General features: G+C 39.6%; 1 protein-coding gene across 2 annotated transcripts in view; it reads left to right on the top strand.

The window, feature by feature from the left end:
- The first annotated feature begins 2,771 nt into the window (after positions 1-2,771).
- chn2 (chimerin 2) overlaps positions 2,772-17,063 on the top strand; it is a 552,284-nt gene continuing 537,992 nt past the window's right edge. Inside the window, exon 1 of one of the 2 annotated variants that reach the window (XM_028818219.2) lies at positions 2,772-3,359. In XM_028818219.2, the coding sequence (XP_028674052.1) occupies positions 3,311-3,359 (49 nt within the window). In that variant the 5' untranslated portion in view covers positions 2,772-3,310. Of the gene's footprint in view, positions 3,654-17,063 lie in introns of both variants that reach the window. The other variant, XM_028818218.2, reaches the window with a different exon arrangement.

Genomic DNA, 17,063 nt, shown 5'->3' with positions numbered 1-17,063 from the left:
TAACATTCTCAAACCTGCTTAATTCAAATCAGGGATGCCTGGAGACAGAGCCTAGGCAGGAAACAGCACAAAACAAAAACAGTCCTTCACAGGAACAAAGGACCAATTTGGAACCACCAGTTTACCAAACACATCTCTTAAGAGGATGTAGGATGAAAACCCTAAACGTCACAGGGCGAACATGCAAACTCTACACAGACAACAACTAGCTACATGATCAGAGCACACAATGTTGGATCTGTGAGGTGATAGTGCTACTCACTGCACCACCCAGTTACCAAATACATTCACCCAAAAAACAGCACTCAGATACTGCTCACAGCAAATTTTGTTGGAGGGAATTTATGCTTTAACAGTTTTGTGTCTTTTCAGAATCACAGCACTTGGACCCTCATTAAGCTTCCCTGCTAGGGTACCTTTTATGCAGTCTTCCTGTGTTGGTATACTGTACTTTCCTCTAGGGATTTTCTTTTCCTCCTATCTTTCTATGACATGTTGCAAAATTAATTAGTAATGCTGAATTGGCTCACCATAACTGAATGAGAGTGTGTGCATGACTGAGCCTTTTGATAAACTGTTGTCCTGTAAAGAATAGTAATAATAATAATGAGGGATATTTTATGTAAACTTATTACATATTATTACTTATGACTACAGCAGATATTGGAAATGGCATCCACAATAGGTTATTACTGCTCACTGCCACCATGTATTGGTAAATAGATCATTATTATACTTCAATTGTATGTTGATTATATATGAAATATAATAAATGGTGCCCTGTAGTTACCTGCATCCTGAGCACTAATGATTAGGCCTGGATTGAGATGTTATTGAAAATCTGTATTTATTATACCCATACTAAGCTGGACTTGGTGTCAAGTCCTTTTTCTCCTTAGTGTACACTACCAGTCAAATGTTTGGACACACCTACAAATTTTAATGTTTTTGATAGAAGTTGATACCTTTTTTATATAAAGATACAAATAAACTGATTTAAAAATGTATCCAAGACATTAGTGTTGATAATGGCTTTTACTGCTTGGAATTTCACATGATTGTAAAGCCCCATTTTCAGCAGGTATTCCTTAAGTGTGCTAATGGTAATCTCCCTTAGCTTATGTAGACATGTGTAAATGCCAATTTGTTATTAGAGAAACCTTTGTAGTTGCATTAACACTACTGACACATTTTATTCTGTTCAATAAAGTAAATTGTCTTTCCTTGGGTTGCAAGATACTGGGTGAGACAGCTTTCTCAAGAAACAAGTCAGTCTATTGTATTTTTGCAGAATTAATGATATTCTGTGTGGCAGATTGCCAAGAAACTGTGAATCTTATACAAAGGTGTTGATTATTGTCTTTAGAGAAGATGGTGAACTGGATATAACCAGGATAGAAAAAGACAGGGATAGACCTGATGCAAAAGTGCATAAGAGGAGGAGGACATCAGAAGTCTGTAGTTTGAGAAACAAACTCTTTACCGATCCTCAGTTGGCTTCTTCCAGTGTCTTCTGCAACAGTGAAAAGACTACTCTGGATGCTTGCCTAAGAGGCAAAGTTTCAAAGAAAAAGCCTTATATGAAACTGGCAAATGAAAAGAAAAGATTAAAATAGGCAAACAAACACAGACATTGAGCAGAAGATGATTGGAAAAGCATATTATGGTCAGCATCCTGGTTGTCTTTTCACTGTTGCAGACAACACTGGTCATTGCTGTGTATTTAAGGAAGAAGCCAACTGAGGACATGTGAGGCGTTTGTTTCTCACACTGCAAACTCTGATGCACTTATCCTCTTATGGAGCTGTGCGTTGGGGGTCTTCTCCTTTTTTTGTCCTGGTTAGATTCAGTTTGCTCTCTACTCTCAAGACAGCAATAGAAATATTTGTGTGAAATTTTCATTTTTCTAGCAATCTATCATATTGAATGACCTTAATTCAGGGACATTTTTTTGAGCAAGCATTTCAATTTTGGCCACTGTTGAACCCAGAACTAAACTTTAGGAGTGTCATTACCTTGCAACCTATGTGGAAAGAATAACAGGCTTCAGTGGTGCTAATGCAATTAAAAATGGTTTCTCCATTTAAATTCAGTGATTAAGGTTAAGCTAAGGGAGTCGACATTTAGGGTGCTGAAGGAATGGCAGCTGAAAAGGGAACTTGCCATTCATATGTGAATAATACATTAAAACTCACTAATTTCAAGCATTAATTAGCCACCAGCAACACTAGTAATATATTGGCTGTACTTTTAAATCAATTTAATGGTATCTTGATAAAAAAAGGCATCAATTTCTACCAAAAACATAAACATTTCTGGGTGTATCAATATTTTGGACTGGTACTGTACATGAAGTCATTGGATCCCCATTTACCTAGGAGTGGCAAACATAAGAAAATACCACAATTTTGGACACACAGGTAATCCACACTTCCAAACGTTTTCGGGTACTCAGTTCATCACAGGTGTACATAAAATGTAACCAGATGCAGGTGTTAATCGCTTACGTGTTTTGTTTATTTAGTGTCATACTGTTGATGAAGATGCTACTTTAACGTGTAATACAGTGCATATTATGCGCACGCCATTGAAAAGGTAAAGTCATGGGAGTCGATCGATGTTATTTCTGCAGCATACAAAATGATTTTCCCTCGGCATTATTGTAACCCGTAAGTATGAGAAGTAAGAGAAGCGCGCCGTGGGCTGAGGCGGGCGGCACTCGCATCGACCTGTCGGCAGCCAGCGGGCTCTTTAAGGAGGCGTCTACCGCGGCGCAATGTGCCGAGAGTCCAGAAGTGGCACATGGAAACCATACTTTAAGTCCGCTGTGTTCAACATGGCGCAGCCACCGGTGCGCCAAGGACAAGTTTTATTTTTGACATGTCACCTCCGCCTTTGAGCATCCTGCGAACGCGAGTAAACTTTTCGGACAGCACCAAACTCACTTCGGACAGCCCCTCTTTCTACTGTCACGTCTGCACAGCCGATCGCAGCAACGAGTGCGCGCGTGCGATCCTAAACCTCTCCGAGGTCGTCAAGCGCCTGGCAAAGACTGCGGAGTCCGGATCGAAAAAGAGAGACTCGCAGCCTTCAGGGGCAGCAACACAGTCAGCTTAGCCAGCGAGCAGAAGGACAAGGACGGAAATTATCATATCACACCAAACCATCCAAATCGCTCCGATCTGACCAGGAAGTGCAAAAAAGAAAGGTGTATGTATTATTTGACAAGAAAGTGAAATGGACAGAGAAGCCGTCACGAGCACCATTTGGGGTTTTGGCGTTTGAAGTGAGAAACCCGAATTAGCGGAGGATGGCAGCATCCAGTAATTCCAGTTTATCGGGGTCTTCTGTGTCCTCTGGTAAGCACATTTTGAAAACAAAAAAGCAGTTTTCGGTGTCATTCTTTGCGAGATTCTAGCTGCGCCGAAGTCCGGTGTTGTAATTCCAGCGCTGCCGTGATGCGCACGCTGACTGACCACTTGGCAGTGAAAAGTTTAACATGGTTCGCGAGGTTGCATTTCCAGCTGCCGAGAGAGAGAGAGACCACCTTTTAAATTGATCCGAGACGAGCTCTGCTTCTGCAAACTGCGTTCGCCTTGCTCGAATGGAAAAGTCTGCTTATTTTTGCACATGCTTCTCTGCTGCCTGCAATGGTGAGTGCTGCTTATCAATGAAACTAATGGCTAATAAGGATGACCAGTTTTCATGTGTGCTTGTGTTGCTCGGGGGAGCGCTTCCTTATGTTTGTATTTTTTGTTGCCATCCGAAAGCATCTTTCCGACTCTTTCAATCCCCACGGGGGCCCCGACCCCAGATCGCGGTGGTGTGCCTCTCCTTGACATTTCTAACAGCGGGTTGCCTAGAGAGCTCTCGATTTCCCAGCTGATGTGAGATGTCGCTACGGACGCACTAACAGGCATTGCGGAGATGTTTCACGACTAGCCACCCGAGCGTGAAGTTGCCGAGAGCCGCATTTGTGCAATTCTGCATGGAGAACGACTGTGGCTTTTCCCCTCGGCTCGCCCTCTGCCTCCGCAGCAGGTGACCGCCGGATTACTTACGAGCGAAAGGGCGCGCGTCATCCACTCTTGCGTCCCCGTGGGACCATTAACGCCGCTGGCGTGCTGGAGCGACTGAGCGCGTTCGCCACGCGCCTTGCTCGCCGTGTCGCGTGCGCTTGTGGTGGCAGAGAAAAGGTGTTTGTGCGGACGTAGGTAGCGACCTGAGCCTTCATCGCCAGAGATCTTGAGTTTGTAATTGCCAGGCAAATGCCCGATTTCAGCCAGCGAACTGCGGGAGTCTGCAAAAAAAAAGCGAGCAGAACGGTTGAGTCAGAATTTCACAAGTAGACTGGACGGTGTGTGGAACAATACAAGAAATGAGAACCGCAGCAAAAATATTTAATGTTCGCTTGCACTTGGAGCCAAGGTTTATGGGCTGAGTGCACTCGGAGCAGTGCTTCCAAATTATGTGGGGCTAATTAGTCTCCTGTGTTTAGCTGATGTGCTTCCAATAGCCGATAGAGTAAAGTGCATGAGGGAGGCAGATAACTGAGAGAAACCCTGTAAAAGAAAGCACTTTGTGAGAAGTTCATAAACTCTTCCAGTTCTAATGGTGTAGCAGGTTAGCACGAGGTATGTGGCCGAGACTAACCGTGGATAGTAGAGACCTGGTACAATTCTGAACCTGCTTGCACGTGCACCCCTTCCGTTATAAGTGACCAGTTCAGACATGCAGTTCTTTAGGATATGCAAGGCCACTTTTGGATGCTATGAAAACGTCCACAATCACAGGGAATATGTGCAGCTTCTGCACTGAGTTTTGACGTAGTAGGGTTACCCCACTCCCACCTAAACGAACATTAGGATTGGCAGTGAACTACAGAGCATGCTCATCACTATAGAAAAGGTTTGATCAGTTCATCCTTCATAGTATACCCCTTGTGGTAACAAGTAACTTAAGTGGGTTTATTCAAGTCAAAGAAATGATTTGATTGAAATGAATAAAACTAAGATGAAACAATCAGATACTGCAATGTTTTACTAAAGGAAAATCTGCTTTTGGTTGAACCTTATTGCTTTTATAAATACAGACCAGTTTTCACTCTGACACAACCTTAGTTTTTAGGTTAAATGCAACCTAAACATTCACAGTATATCCAAATTGAAGTTGTTAACTGCATTTACTCAAATGTTTAATTTTATGTGGTGACATCCAACTGAGTACTTCAAATGTGCAAAATTAGTTTGATTAAAAAACAGCAATAGTGGGAATACGTTGCTTTCAAATCAATGTAATTTTCTTAAAGCAGGTCATGGTGCATTAATAAAATTTGTCTGTGATACTCATCCTAGACGGCCTGAAATCAAAGTAGTCAGAGTGGGCCCCAGTGCTAACGCTTGAGAGGCACCATATATTGCAATGTATTTTGTAATGTATGTAGTAATAAAATGTATTGCATTTTTCATTCCAACAGGTGGTGCAACACAAACATTTGTAGTAATGGATTACTACAAATGTTTGTGATGCGCCATCTTTGGGATGAAAAATTAAATGCGTAAGATTCTGTTACCATTTAGTATGGGATTCATAAAAAATGTTAATGTTTGTGATGCGCCATCTGCTGCAAAGACAAAAGCAATGCATTTTATTACTACAAATGTTTGTAATGTACCATCTGTTAGAGTGCAAATGTAATGCATATATCTCTGTTATATGCCATATGTATTAATAAAAGCAGTGCTAATGTTTGCAATGCACCATCTGTTGGAATGGAAAATGCAATGAATTTTATTACTATAAATGTTTGTGATACACCATCTGTTGGGGTGTAAAATGAAATGTACAGTGGTACCTCTGGTCACGACCGTAATTCGTTCCGAAACTCTGGATGCGACCCAGTTTGGTTGCGACCCGAACGTAATTTCCCCATAAGATTGTATGTAAATACAATTAATCCGTTCCAGACCATACTAACTATATGTAAATATATATATATTTTAAGCTCAAAAATAGTTAATTATACTATAGAATGCACAGTGTACATTAATAGTAAACTAAATGTAAAAACATTGAATAACACTGAGAAAACCTTGAACAACAGAGGAAACATTATAAGAGTTTGCGCTAGACCCTTACAAACCGCTCGCTGAAAACACTTTATGAGTTTTAAGCACAGGGGAAAAAAATTAAATGCCACTTCTCTTGCAAAACTTTTCAAACCATCCTCTACTGGCTTTAAATTCCTCACCTTCGCCACTCGAAGAAGGATTTTTTTTCAGCAAATCGCCATAAATCTTCCTGGCTTTCTCACATATGTTTGCGTCGCTTACGCTATCCCCTGCAAGTTGCTTCTCGTTCAACCACACTTTTGATCGTAACCCAATTTGTACGTGTTTGGAAACATTCGTGACCAGAAGTTCTACTGTATATGTCCCAGTTATTTGCCATTTAATATAGGATTTGTAAAAGCAGTGTTAATGTTCGCAATGCCTCATCTATCTGAATGACAAATGCAATGCATTTTATTACTACAAGTTTTTGTGATGCACCTTCTATTGGAATGACAGAGACATTGCAACTTGCAGAACACACAGATACACAGATAAACAGACACCTGTCCTTTTATTAAGGTGGATTTTGGAACTTGCTCACTTGTAACAAATTGAGACAAAAAAAGTACAATAACACATCACCATTTGTGGTACAAAGTACATTGCAAAGGTAATTCACTTGTAGTATTAATATAATTATTAACACTTTACAATTTTCTCACATTAAACATCTATCCATCCATTTTCTAAACCCACTTTATCCTGAGCAGGGTTGTGGGGAAGCTGGAGCCAATCCCAGCAAGCACAGGGCTCAAAGCAAGAACAATACCTGGACAGGGCACCAGTCCATCGCTGGGTGAACACACACTTGGGCCAGTTTAGCATCACTAATCTTCATAGCTTGCATGTCTTTGGACAATGGGAGGAAACCAGAATACCAGGAGGAAACCCACATGAACACTGGGAGAATATGCAAAACTCCATGCAGGAAGTACCGGGATATGAATCCTGGTCTCCTTGTGAGTCAGCTGCACTACCAATACGCCACCCTAAAGCATGTTACATAAAATGATATGTTACATGTAACGTTTTCTGTAGTGTCGTTCCTTTCTTCTTTTTGATGCTTGTGATGAAATGGAGAGGAATCACAGTGTCTCCAGAGACCCCTCACACTGACCAAAGTTTGATGATATTTGAAGACATGTGACAAAGGGGAACGATAAATCACACTATGTTCATTTATATCAGTTAAAGTATTTAAAAATCCTTTAAAATAATCACTGCCCATGTTTATTTTTTTCATTCTAAATTTGTTCTGTTTGTACTGTGGGATGAAAGCCAGCATTGGCAATAAACCCTTGCCAACACAAAGGTGGCACTCATCCAGTACAACACTCAGAATGTTCCCCACTCAGGTATGAAGGAGCAGTGCTACCTATGACATCAGTGTGCCACCTGCTGTGACCTCTTTAAACCTAAAGCCGTTTGGCTAATTTGTATTTTCAACCTTATCGGAAGAGGTGATGCTGGTGACTTCTCTGTTTATTGTAGCTGGTGACAGGACCCTAATTTGAATTTTATGTAAAGCTGGTTGTACAAGATAGTCAGCACATTCTTCAAGTAAGGGACACAGGTGCTGTGGTACCCTGTGGTTCTTTAAACATTCATGTCTTTAAACTGACCCCAGTGCGAGTAAGTGTGGGTGTGTGCTTGAGTGAGCCCATCTGGTGGTCTGGGTCCTCATTCGGTGTTTGTAGTGCTACCAGGATGTGCTCCAACTCCACGTGCACGTGTATTGCAATAAGCAGGCTCTGGGAATAAATCATTGGATGTGTGATTGGAGTCACTTTATTTAAAAACGTTCTACTGGATATATTTGCTGCGTGGGGTCTGAATCTTTCATTTGGAGTTGGGCAGTCTGTCTGTACAGAGACACCCCACCCCTAGAGGAAGGTTTGAAGTGATTTTTATTGCAGTGTGCAATTCAATTCCGTGAAGATGAGGTAGCTTGATTGAAAAAGAATGTTACAAAAATTTGGGAGGACACTGGGGCTAGAGTTACCTCCTCCATCTTTCTGTCTTCCTTTTTTTTTAAAAACATTGGAATATTTATTGTTTGGAAGCAGTGGAATTACATTTTTAGGAGTTCCCTGAATCTGATGTTTATAGTGGCTCCCTGGTAAAATAAAAATCTACTGGTCTAGCAGCACTATCCCCAGTGGTCATCTGGATTTCCTTGAGATCTTTAATGAAAGTATTGATTGGACTGTTTACTTAGGTTATGAGGGCCACACTGGTTTGATCGAGTGTTTAAAATTTCCTGAATCGTAAGTTGGCCCTGAAGGCTTTGCCTGTTAATATGTCTTGCAAGGAAGTGGCTTGCTATTTTGGTTAGTGGTACGTATCATTGTACAATATCTCTGTTCTTTTCACTCATTTGTTTTGAGCTGTCAATTTCAAACCAACATCTTTTCATCTTTCACTTTTATCAGCAAATCTAATTAATGAGGTTCTCAATTACATATTTCAGACAATGAGTGTGTTTAAGTTACATCCAAAAATAAACATTTATTTAAGACAGCATTTGTCAGCGAATAGGTTTATTCTGTATCATGCACTTAATAGACACTTTAAGATTTCCGACAAAGTAAATATGATTCATACAGTGGTGTGAAAAACTATTTGCCCCCTTCCTGATTTCTTATTCTTTTGCATGTTTGTCACACAAAATGTTTCTGATCATCAAACACATTTAACCATAGTCAAATATAACACAAGTAACACACAAAATGCAGTTTGTAAATGGTGGTTTTTATTATTTAGGGAGAAAAAAAAATCCAAACCTACATGGCCCTGTGTGAAAAAGTAATTGCCCCCTGAACCTAATAACTGGTTGGGCCACCCTTAGCAGCAATAACTGCAATCAAGCGTTTGCGATAACTTGCAATGAGTCTTTTACAGCGCTCTGGAGGAATTTCGGCCCACTCATCTTTGCAAAATTGTTGTAATTCAGCTTTATTTGAGGGTTTTCTAGCATGAACCGCCTTTTTAAGGTCATGCCATAGCATCTCAATTGGATTCAGGTCAGGACTTTGACTAGGCCACTCCCAAAGTCTTCATTTTGTTTTTCTTCAGCCATTCAGAGGTGGATTTGCTGGTGTGTTTTGGGTCATTGTCCTGTTGCAGCACCCAAGATCGCTTCAGCGTGAGTTGACGAACAGATGGCCGGACATTCTCCTTCAGGATTTTTTGGTAGATAGTAGAATTCATGGTTCCATCTATCACAGCAAGCCTTCCAGGTCCTGAAGCAGCAAAACAACCCCAGACCATCACACTACCACCGCCATATTTTACTGTTGGTATGATGTTCTTTTTCTGAAATGCTGTGTTCCTTTTACACCAGATGTAACGGGACATTTGCCTTCCAAAAAGTTCAACTTTTGACTCATCAGTCCACAAGGTATTTTCCCAAAAGTCTTGGCAATCATTGAGATGTTTCTTAGCAAAATTGAGACGAGCCCTAATGTTTTTTTTTGCTTAACAGTGGTTTGCGTCTTGGACATCTGCCATGCAGGCCGTTTTTGCCCAGTCTCTTTCTTATGGTGGAGTCGTGAACACTGACCTTAATTGAGGCAAGTGAGGCCTGCAGTTCTTTAGACGTTGTCCTGGGGTCTTTTGTGACCTCTTGGATGAGTCGTCTCTGCGCTCTTGGGGTAATTTTGGCGGCCGGCCACTCCTGGGAAGGTTCACCACTGATCCATGTTTTTGCCATTTGTGGATAAATGGCTCTCACTGTGGTTCGCTGAGTCCCAAAGCTTTAGAAATGGCTTTATAACCTTTACCAAACTGATAGATCTCAATTACTTCTGTTCTCATTTGTTCCTGAATTTCTTTGGATCTTGGCATGATGTCTAGCTTTTGAGGTGCTTTTGGTCTACTTCTCTGTGTCAGGCAGCTCCTATTTAAGTGATTTCTTGATTGAAACAGGTGTGGCAGTAATCAGGCCTGGGGTGGCTACGGAAATTGAACTCAGGTGTGATACACCACAGTTAGGTTATTTTTTAACAAGGGGGCAATTACTTTTTCACACAGGGCCATGTAGGTTTGGATTTTTTTTCTCCCTAAATAATAAAAACCATCATTTAAAAACTGCATTTTGTGTTTACTTGTGTTATATTTGACTAATGGTTAAATGTGTTTGATGATCAGAAACATTTTGTGTGACAAACATGCAAAAGAATAAGAAATCAGGAAGGGGGCAAATAGTTTTTCACACCACCGTATGTCCATGCACACGAAACATTGATATGAAATATAAAAAAGGTTTAAATCATCAGATAAGGTAGCAGCAGCAGTAAAACATTCAATAGTTACAGTTTTCCACATTGTGCATGTTTTTTCCTTGAGATTCAAGAATGCTAAGGCTATCACATGAACATCTTGTTTACACTTTCTCCAAACTAAATATTGCAGTTTTGTGTTCTATTTACAGGCATGATTTAATTGACAGTCCCCTCATTTCACTACCAAATACTAATACTAGACAGAAAGAGAAGTTTGTTTCTGTTAGCTTGATACCATTGCTTAAATGTTACCAACCATCCAGTTTTCTAAATGCAGTGCCCTACATTCATTACTTTCATTATTTGTTGTTAAAAGTTGTTCTTAATTATACGTTTTTGAAAATGTATTTGATGGCAAGTTGCTTACTTTATAAATGAGAATGTGATGTGGTTCTACTGATGAAATCATTAGCAGAGCTTTATTTTCTGTTTTGTAACATTTTTTTAGACAATCATTCGATCCATCCATTTACAAAAAACTCTTCTTCTGTAAAGGTTGGAGGGCAGTCAGATCCTAACATGACAGGATCAAGCTAGTTCTGTTTGGAGCACAATTCAGAAACCGGCAGAAACAAACACAATTTCACACTGTCTCACTCTCTGGCAATTTACAAAAGCCACTAAGCCTCACTGGATGTTTCTGTTTGTGGAAAACCATACAAACTCATACAGACTCCATATAAAACGTAGCAGAACTCAAATGCTTGGAAGCAGCAGTGCAGTGCCACTGAGCCACCCATCATAAAGCTCTCTAGAAACAGAAAAAAACTTCTTAAAGTGACCTGCATGTACAGTCTAATTAATACCTTAAACATTTCCTTATCACAAGCAAAAAGGCAAGTAATACCAGAATGATATTGAGGTGTTTCACAACAGTTATGGGATTAGTATTGTCCAAGTAGTCCAGTAATTATTTCTTCGACATATTACAAATGTTACAGTGCAGTGTCCATTATTCATACTACACAGTATGCATGCAGTGACTTGAAAAATAAAAAAAATTAGGATGGCACAGTAGAACATGAGCTTCACAGCCCTGTGTGGAGATTTCATGTCCTCCCCATGTCCACGTGATGTTTTGCTCCTCCAGCATTCCACAGATATGATGGTTAATAGGACTGGTAACTCTACAGTATTTTATTTGAGTTGATGTGGGTGTGTCAGTGCGTTCCACACATTTTTGGTTTTCGCCTTGCCAGGATGGGCTATGCAGTGCATGACCCTGCACTGGAATTGGCAGATTTATTTATTGACTGAATTAACACATTTTTGGCTCTGCCACCATATGTAGTTTGCCACATGTTTTACACATGTCTGCTTGGGTTATGTTACTCTGTTGCTCTTAAGATGTATTTATTCTCAAGAATATCAGAATATGTGTATGTTTTAAAGTACAGCAAAATCACAAAACATATGGGTGACACTTTGAAAATGGGATAATGCTGCTACCTCCCTATTCCAGTACCTGTATCACGGACTGGTCACCCTCTATGCAGAGTTTACTTGTTCTCCCCTAGACTGCTTGACTTTCTCAGAATACTTTGGTTTGTCTTCTCTCATCCCAAAAATATCAGCGTTTAGTTAAGTGGCAGCTCTAAATTGGGTGGGTCTGCCTTGCTGTGGACTGGTACCTCATCCAGAGTTGATTGTTGCCTTGAGCCTGATGGTACCAAGATAGCCTCCAGTTTTCTGTGACACTGAATGGGATAAGCTGCATTGGGAGAAAGAAATGAATGGATAGATGACAGATGGCTTGCATTTGAAGTACAAAATGTGTCCTATTTTCAAACCAACCTATTGCTATACAAAGAGTTGGGCCCAGCAACATTGGCTTTAAGGAAGGAGCTAATGCTGTAGGCATTCCACTCCATTCACACACACACCTCCAGATGCATACTTGCCAATTTAGCGTCAACCTAAGGTTCACATTGTAGAAATGTGTGTGGAAATCAGAGTATCCGTCCATCCATTTCATGATCTTGCTTAATCCGAGTAGGTTGAGAATAAACAGCTGTAGAAATTTCTGAATGAATCATGCTCGCTGTCAGAAACGTATCACAAAAAACTTGAACTACTTCATTAGACTTTTCAAAAATCTATGTTTATATTAACATACATATTGTGGTAACAAGTACGCTTTTACCTTTTACTGTCCTCAGCTAGTGTTTATCGCAAGTGGAAAGCAGACGAGCAATTAAACAGCTTGTAATCCCCTGCTGTGTAACTGAATATATGATTTGCTTTGATTAAAAAAGTTCCTCTTTTCCCTCTTGGAATTATAATAAATTCTTTTTCTCTTCTTAACTTGATCTCTGAGAGTTAATACACTTAGTTTAGAAATGAAATAATTCTTTCAAGAATTTTTCTCACAGAGCCAAACATTTCCAGGCATGTTTTAACTGTCTCATTGAATGGCACTGACAGTGTGTTTGAAACTGGATGGCGAATAAGAACTTCCTTACTAACTGCATCAATATTCATTTAATATAAATGTGTTACAATGTTACTGCAAAGTTAACACACAGAGGACTATATACAGTAGCTTCTTATTATGGAGCACACGTAGCCAGAGAATGAGCAATCAAACCTTAATATCAAAGTGAACTATTAGTCTTATGGATATTTCACCATTACTTAACGTAAATAGATATAAAATAATGTCACGTACATTTAGTGATGATAATAATTTGAGTGCATTTAAGTAGTTCCTGACTGTGTCGCTTAATTCTTTAAGTTTATTTTGGATATTTCATATATAAAAATGTTTTTTTTTTTCAGAAAGTAGTGGAGAAAGTCGCCACAAATATATTTAATACATATTGTTGCTATTTTGCTGAAATTTGTTAGTTGAATGAAGTCTTTCAAAAACTTGTTTTATTGTTATTTAATCTTTAACTGGGGTGCAAGCCCTCCTGGTGCCTTCAGCGTCCAATCCCTAACCTATCCCCCCACAAACCCCCCACCACCACCCACCCCGGAGCCTTAGGCGCCTCGATCTTCAGCTAACTAAATCACCTAAATACAAACAATGGTGTTATGAATTGAAACTTTTTTTTAATAGTTTGTTCCTGTGAAAGAAAGTTTACTCAATCAAAAATAGAAACCATGACTTTCTTGATATTTCAGTTTATAATTTTAAAACGGAATAAGAATAACAACATCACATTAAAGTTCGATAAATTCTGAAAAGAACGATACCAAACATATATAAGTAGGTTTTAAAATAAGCCGATTTAAAGCATGACAAAAAACGTCACATAAAATCATGGCACAATGTCGTTGCACTTTTAGGCTTAGGATTTTATATATTGTGAGCGGATGGCCAGGGCCCATGCCTGGCCGGGACGCCCCTTCACCACATCTGCCAGGGGGACAAGGGTGGGAAGCCCAGTATCTCCCCCTGGACGCTAGATGGCAGCCTCCCTGGGTTGCAGCGGTGCCTCAGACTCCCCCAGGGCTTCATGGGGGTTGGAGTTCTGTGCAGCTGTGTGGGTTTCCGCAAGCGCCGCCAGGGGGTGCTGCAACAGGAGTGGCTGGCCCCTTTTAGGCACTGGTTTCGCCTTACCCAGAAGTGCAGCCGGATGCCGGCAATCAACCACCTGGAGCTCTTCCGGGTGCCTGATAAAAGGGAGCCAGCAACCACCACTCAGCGGCCAGAGTTGGGAGGAGGAGGACTAAGCTTGTGGAGGAGTGGTGGTGGAAGAGAGAGAAAAGTGCTTTTGTGTGTTACTTGTGCGTGGGACTGTGTTGTTGCTGTGGGTACGAGGAAGGCATAGCCCACAGACGAAGAAAATGAAAAGTATTTGTTTTATTTTACACGTGCCTCCTGTGTCCAATCTGTGTCGGGTCAGGCGCTATATAGCGTCATCTTACAATATATAGAGTAGATATACAGTATATTGCCTAATCTCTCTTCTCTTCTTGTAACTTTCTTTTGTCATCTTGTAAAGCACTTTGAGCTACACTGTTGTATGAAAATGTGCTATGTAAATGAATGTTGTTGTTGTTGTTAATTTTTTGTGAGACTTGTCCATTTTAAGATTTATAGAAAAAATGTTAATAGTGCTTTTTAATTGTTCCCCAGAGCTTTATATACCATACACATTATTATTATCTTTTTAAGCATTTAGCAATGTTTTATAACGCTGGTACATTTAAGATACTAGAAAGTGCCTTATTTAATATGTATGGATTTAATTTGCTTCATCAGATGAGAAAGCACATGTTAATTGTTGGCAGCGCCTGTCTCTTAGTAAGCTTTCTGTTTTTAAAATCTGATTCCTTAACATTTGTTTTAAGTGACTTTTTATTGATCGCTGTAAGTAAATAGTAAATGTCTGTATGTGTGTTGAGTAATAATATACTGTTTTCACTGGGCAGAGCCAGAAGGTCATTTGTTTGTTCTGATTGCTTCACTGCTCGGAAATGTGTAAGATCTGGACAGTATTTGTGGTATTAATCAGTAAATGCTGCCTTACATGTTTATTTTTGGCCTCATAAATGTTGTTCTCAGTCTGTTATACTAAGGCAGTTCACAGTAATTATGCCAATGTAGAATTTATTTACTACTAGATGCATTCTTGGCATTTTGAATTTATTTGCTGCAGATCTGTAGAAAGCAAACTGATAAGCACTTACAGACATGCTGTACACTTTTGACAGTGATAAGAAAGTAGCAGGCTATAGTCAGGATAGCCAGCTATCAATATACGTAGAACTAGATGGCAATTTTTTATAGAAATGGTACAGAGATATTATTTGTTTAAATTATGCATAGTGTAGATTATATGGGGTGCTTTTGAGCTATTTCTGAACCTGGAATGAATGCCAAGATGTCCTCAGTATATGAAAAATTGTTTTTTTATAGGGTTTAACATGAGGTGTAAAAAATCCAAAATTTGAAAACAACAATCCCTGATCTCTAGGTCTAGGTCTTCCTGAGCTGGTCTACTTCTTTGTGTTTTAGTGCTGTGCTTAGCCCACTTGCCACCTTGCTACCACACTGAGCACTCCTGTATCTCACTTATTAATAATGTTTGTTGACCCCTGCCTCTCTGGAGCAGTGACTGAAAGGGGCTATTACTTCCGGGGTCAGGAGCATACTCACTTTAACTCTGTGAGCTGTCATTCTGGTATTTTCTTTCTGGCTTCAGGTGTCCCTGCTGTCCTGAGCCTCAGTTCATAACTGAAAGCCAAGTAAGCCCCAAGAAGTCTGACTAGCCTCTATGCTACTGTTAGAATCAGGAAAGTACATTTTTACTTTAGAAAACTGAGCTTTTTTTGGAGGTTTTAAAAATAAAGGATTCCATCCAATTAAGTTAATGTGCCATTTTTATTTTTACTGCATCTCCATTTTGTTTTCTATCGGTACCGTATGTTGGTGGTCCTGTTACAATCTTGTGAGGGGAGTGGTTTCCAGAAGTCATGCTACATGAGGCCACCTGTGTGACATTTTATAAGCTGCCACTGCGTGTTATCTAGCACCAGAGATTTGGGATTATTTAAAAAAATCTTTATGTGCATTTCTCTCTTCTCTGACTTCTTGGACTTCTCCTTTTTACTTTGTTTTTATAGTCCTAATCCCATTTCACTTGGCCTGGGAGTAATCATCACCCGGGCACACCTAATAAGCTCTGTTGTCTTCTAGTTGTAACCCAATTTAACTCCTGATGTGGCTATATACATTTTTCCTGCCTGAGGTTATAAATTCATTCTTATTAGGGCCAAGTAGGGCCTTATCAGTATCATACAATAGCCCTTATTGTCTGCAGTGCTGGTCCCTTCCATGCACCCCTCTGAAATGGTTAATTTGGTATTGATAATGTTACATTTTTTATTCCACTTAAGTCTTTTGTCGTAAAATATGTGGAACCTTTCAAGACTGTTCCAAGCAGCCTTTATGGTAGTTCATTATAAAAAATGATGGTAGTAAGGAATGCAGTTAATTCCATTCCTAAGCCAAGCAGTACTAGTAAATGTCCATTGGAAAAGAAAAACTAAAAATAAAGCAGTGATAGTGGGGAGCAGCAAAGCAAAGGCCAGGTGACAATGAAAATTTTTGCAAAGCAGCCTTGATGCAAATTTCAAAACCAACTTATACCAGTTGCATATGTTTTTCTACAACTGACAACTGCAAAATTTTGGAGTGCTCTGTGGGAAATTTGCATGTCTGTACATTGTTTTGCTCTTGTGATGACATGTAAGGGAGGGATTTAGTTTCTTTGCCCATTGGTATGGTATGGATAAATGCACAAGGCTATTGAGAGAAAGGTAATGGGAAACACTCAATGATCATGTTGTAGGATGCCTTGTATGCCATTTGATAGAATACCCAGATATATAGAGCCTCACCCTGGAAATTTCATGACTGGTCTCATACTTCCATAACCAAGTCATTATTGCCACTTATCAATGCTTTTTTTTTGCTAATAGTCACTTTGCATATCAGGGATGAACTTAGTAAACTTTTATGTGAGAGTCTCAGACATATTCAATATCATAAGTAATACACATGCATTATAGAACACATTTTAGTTTATATTAAAGAAAATGTTAGTTTAAGTTTTTCTGAATAAACCTACAGAAAACATCTGATGCAAAATTAAGTGTTGTGCAATTTAAAAAAGGTACTAGGTGTATGAAATGTTTTGCTGAATATTAATCATTT

This window comes from Erpetoichthys calabaricus, chromosome 13 (assembly GCF_900747795.2).
Source record: "Erpetoichthys calabaricus chromosome 13, fErpCal1.3, whole genome shotgun sequence".
NCBI classification, from domain to species: Eukaryota; Metazoa; Chordata; class Cladistia; order Polypteriformes; family Polypteridae; genus Erpetoichthys; species Erpetoichthys calabaricus.
Note: the sequence above shows the minus strand (reverse complement) of the source record. Positions and strands in the feature narration are given on the sequence as shown.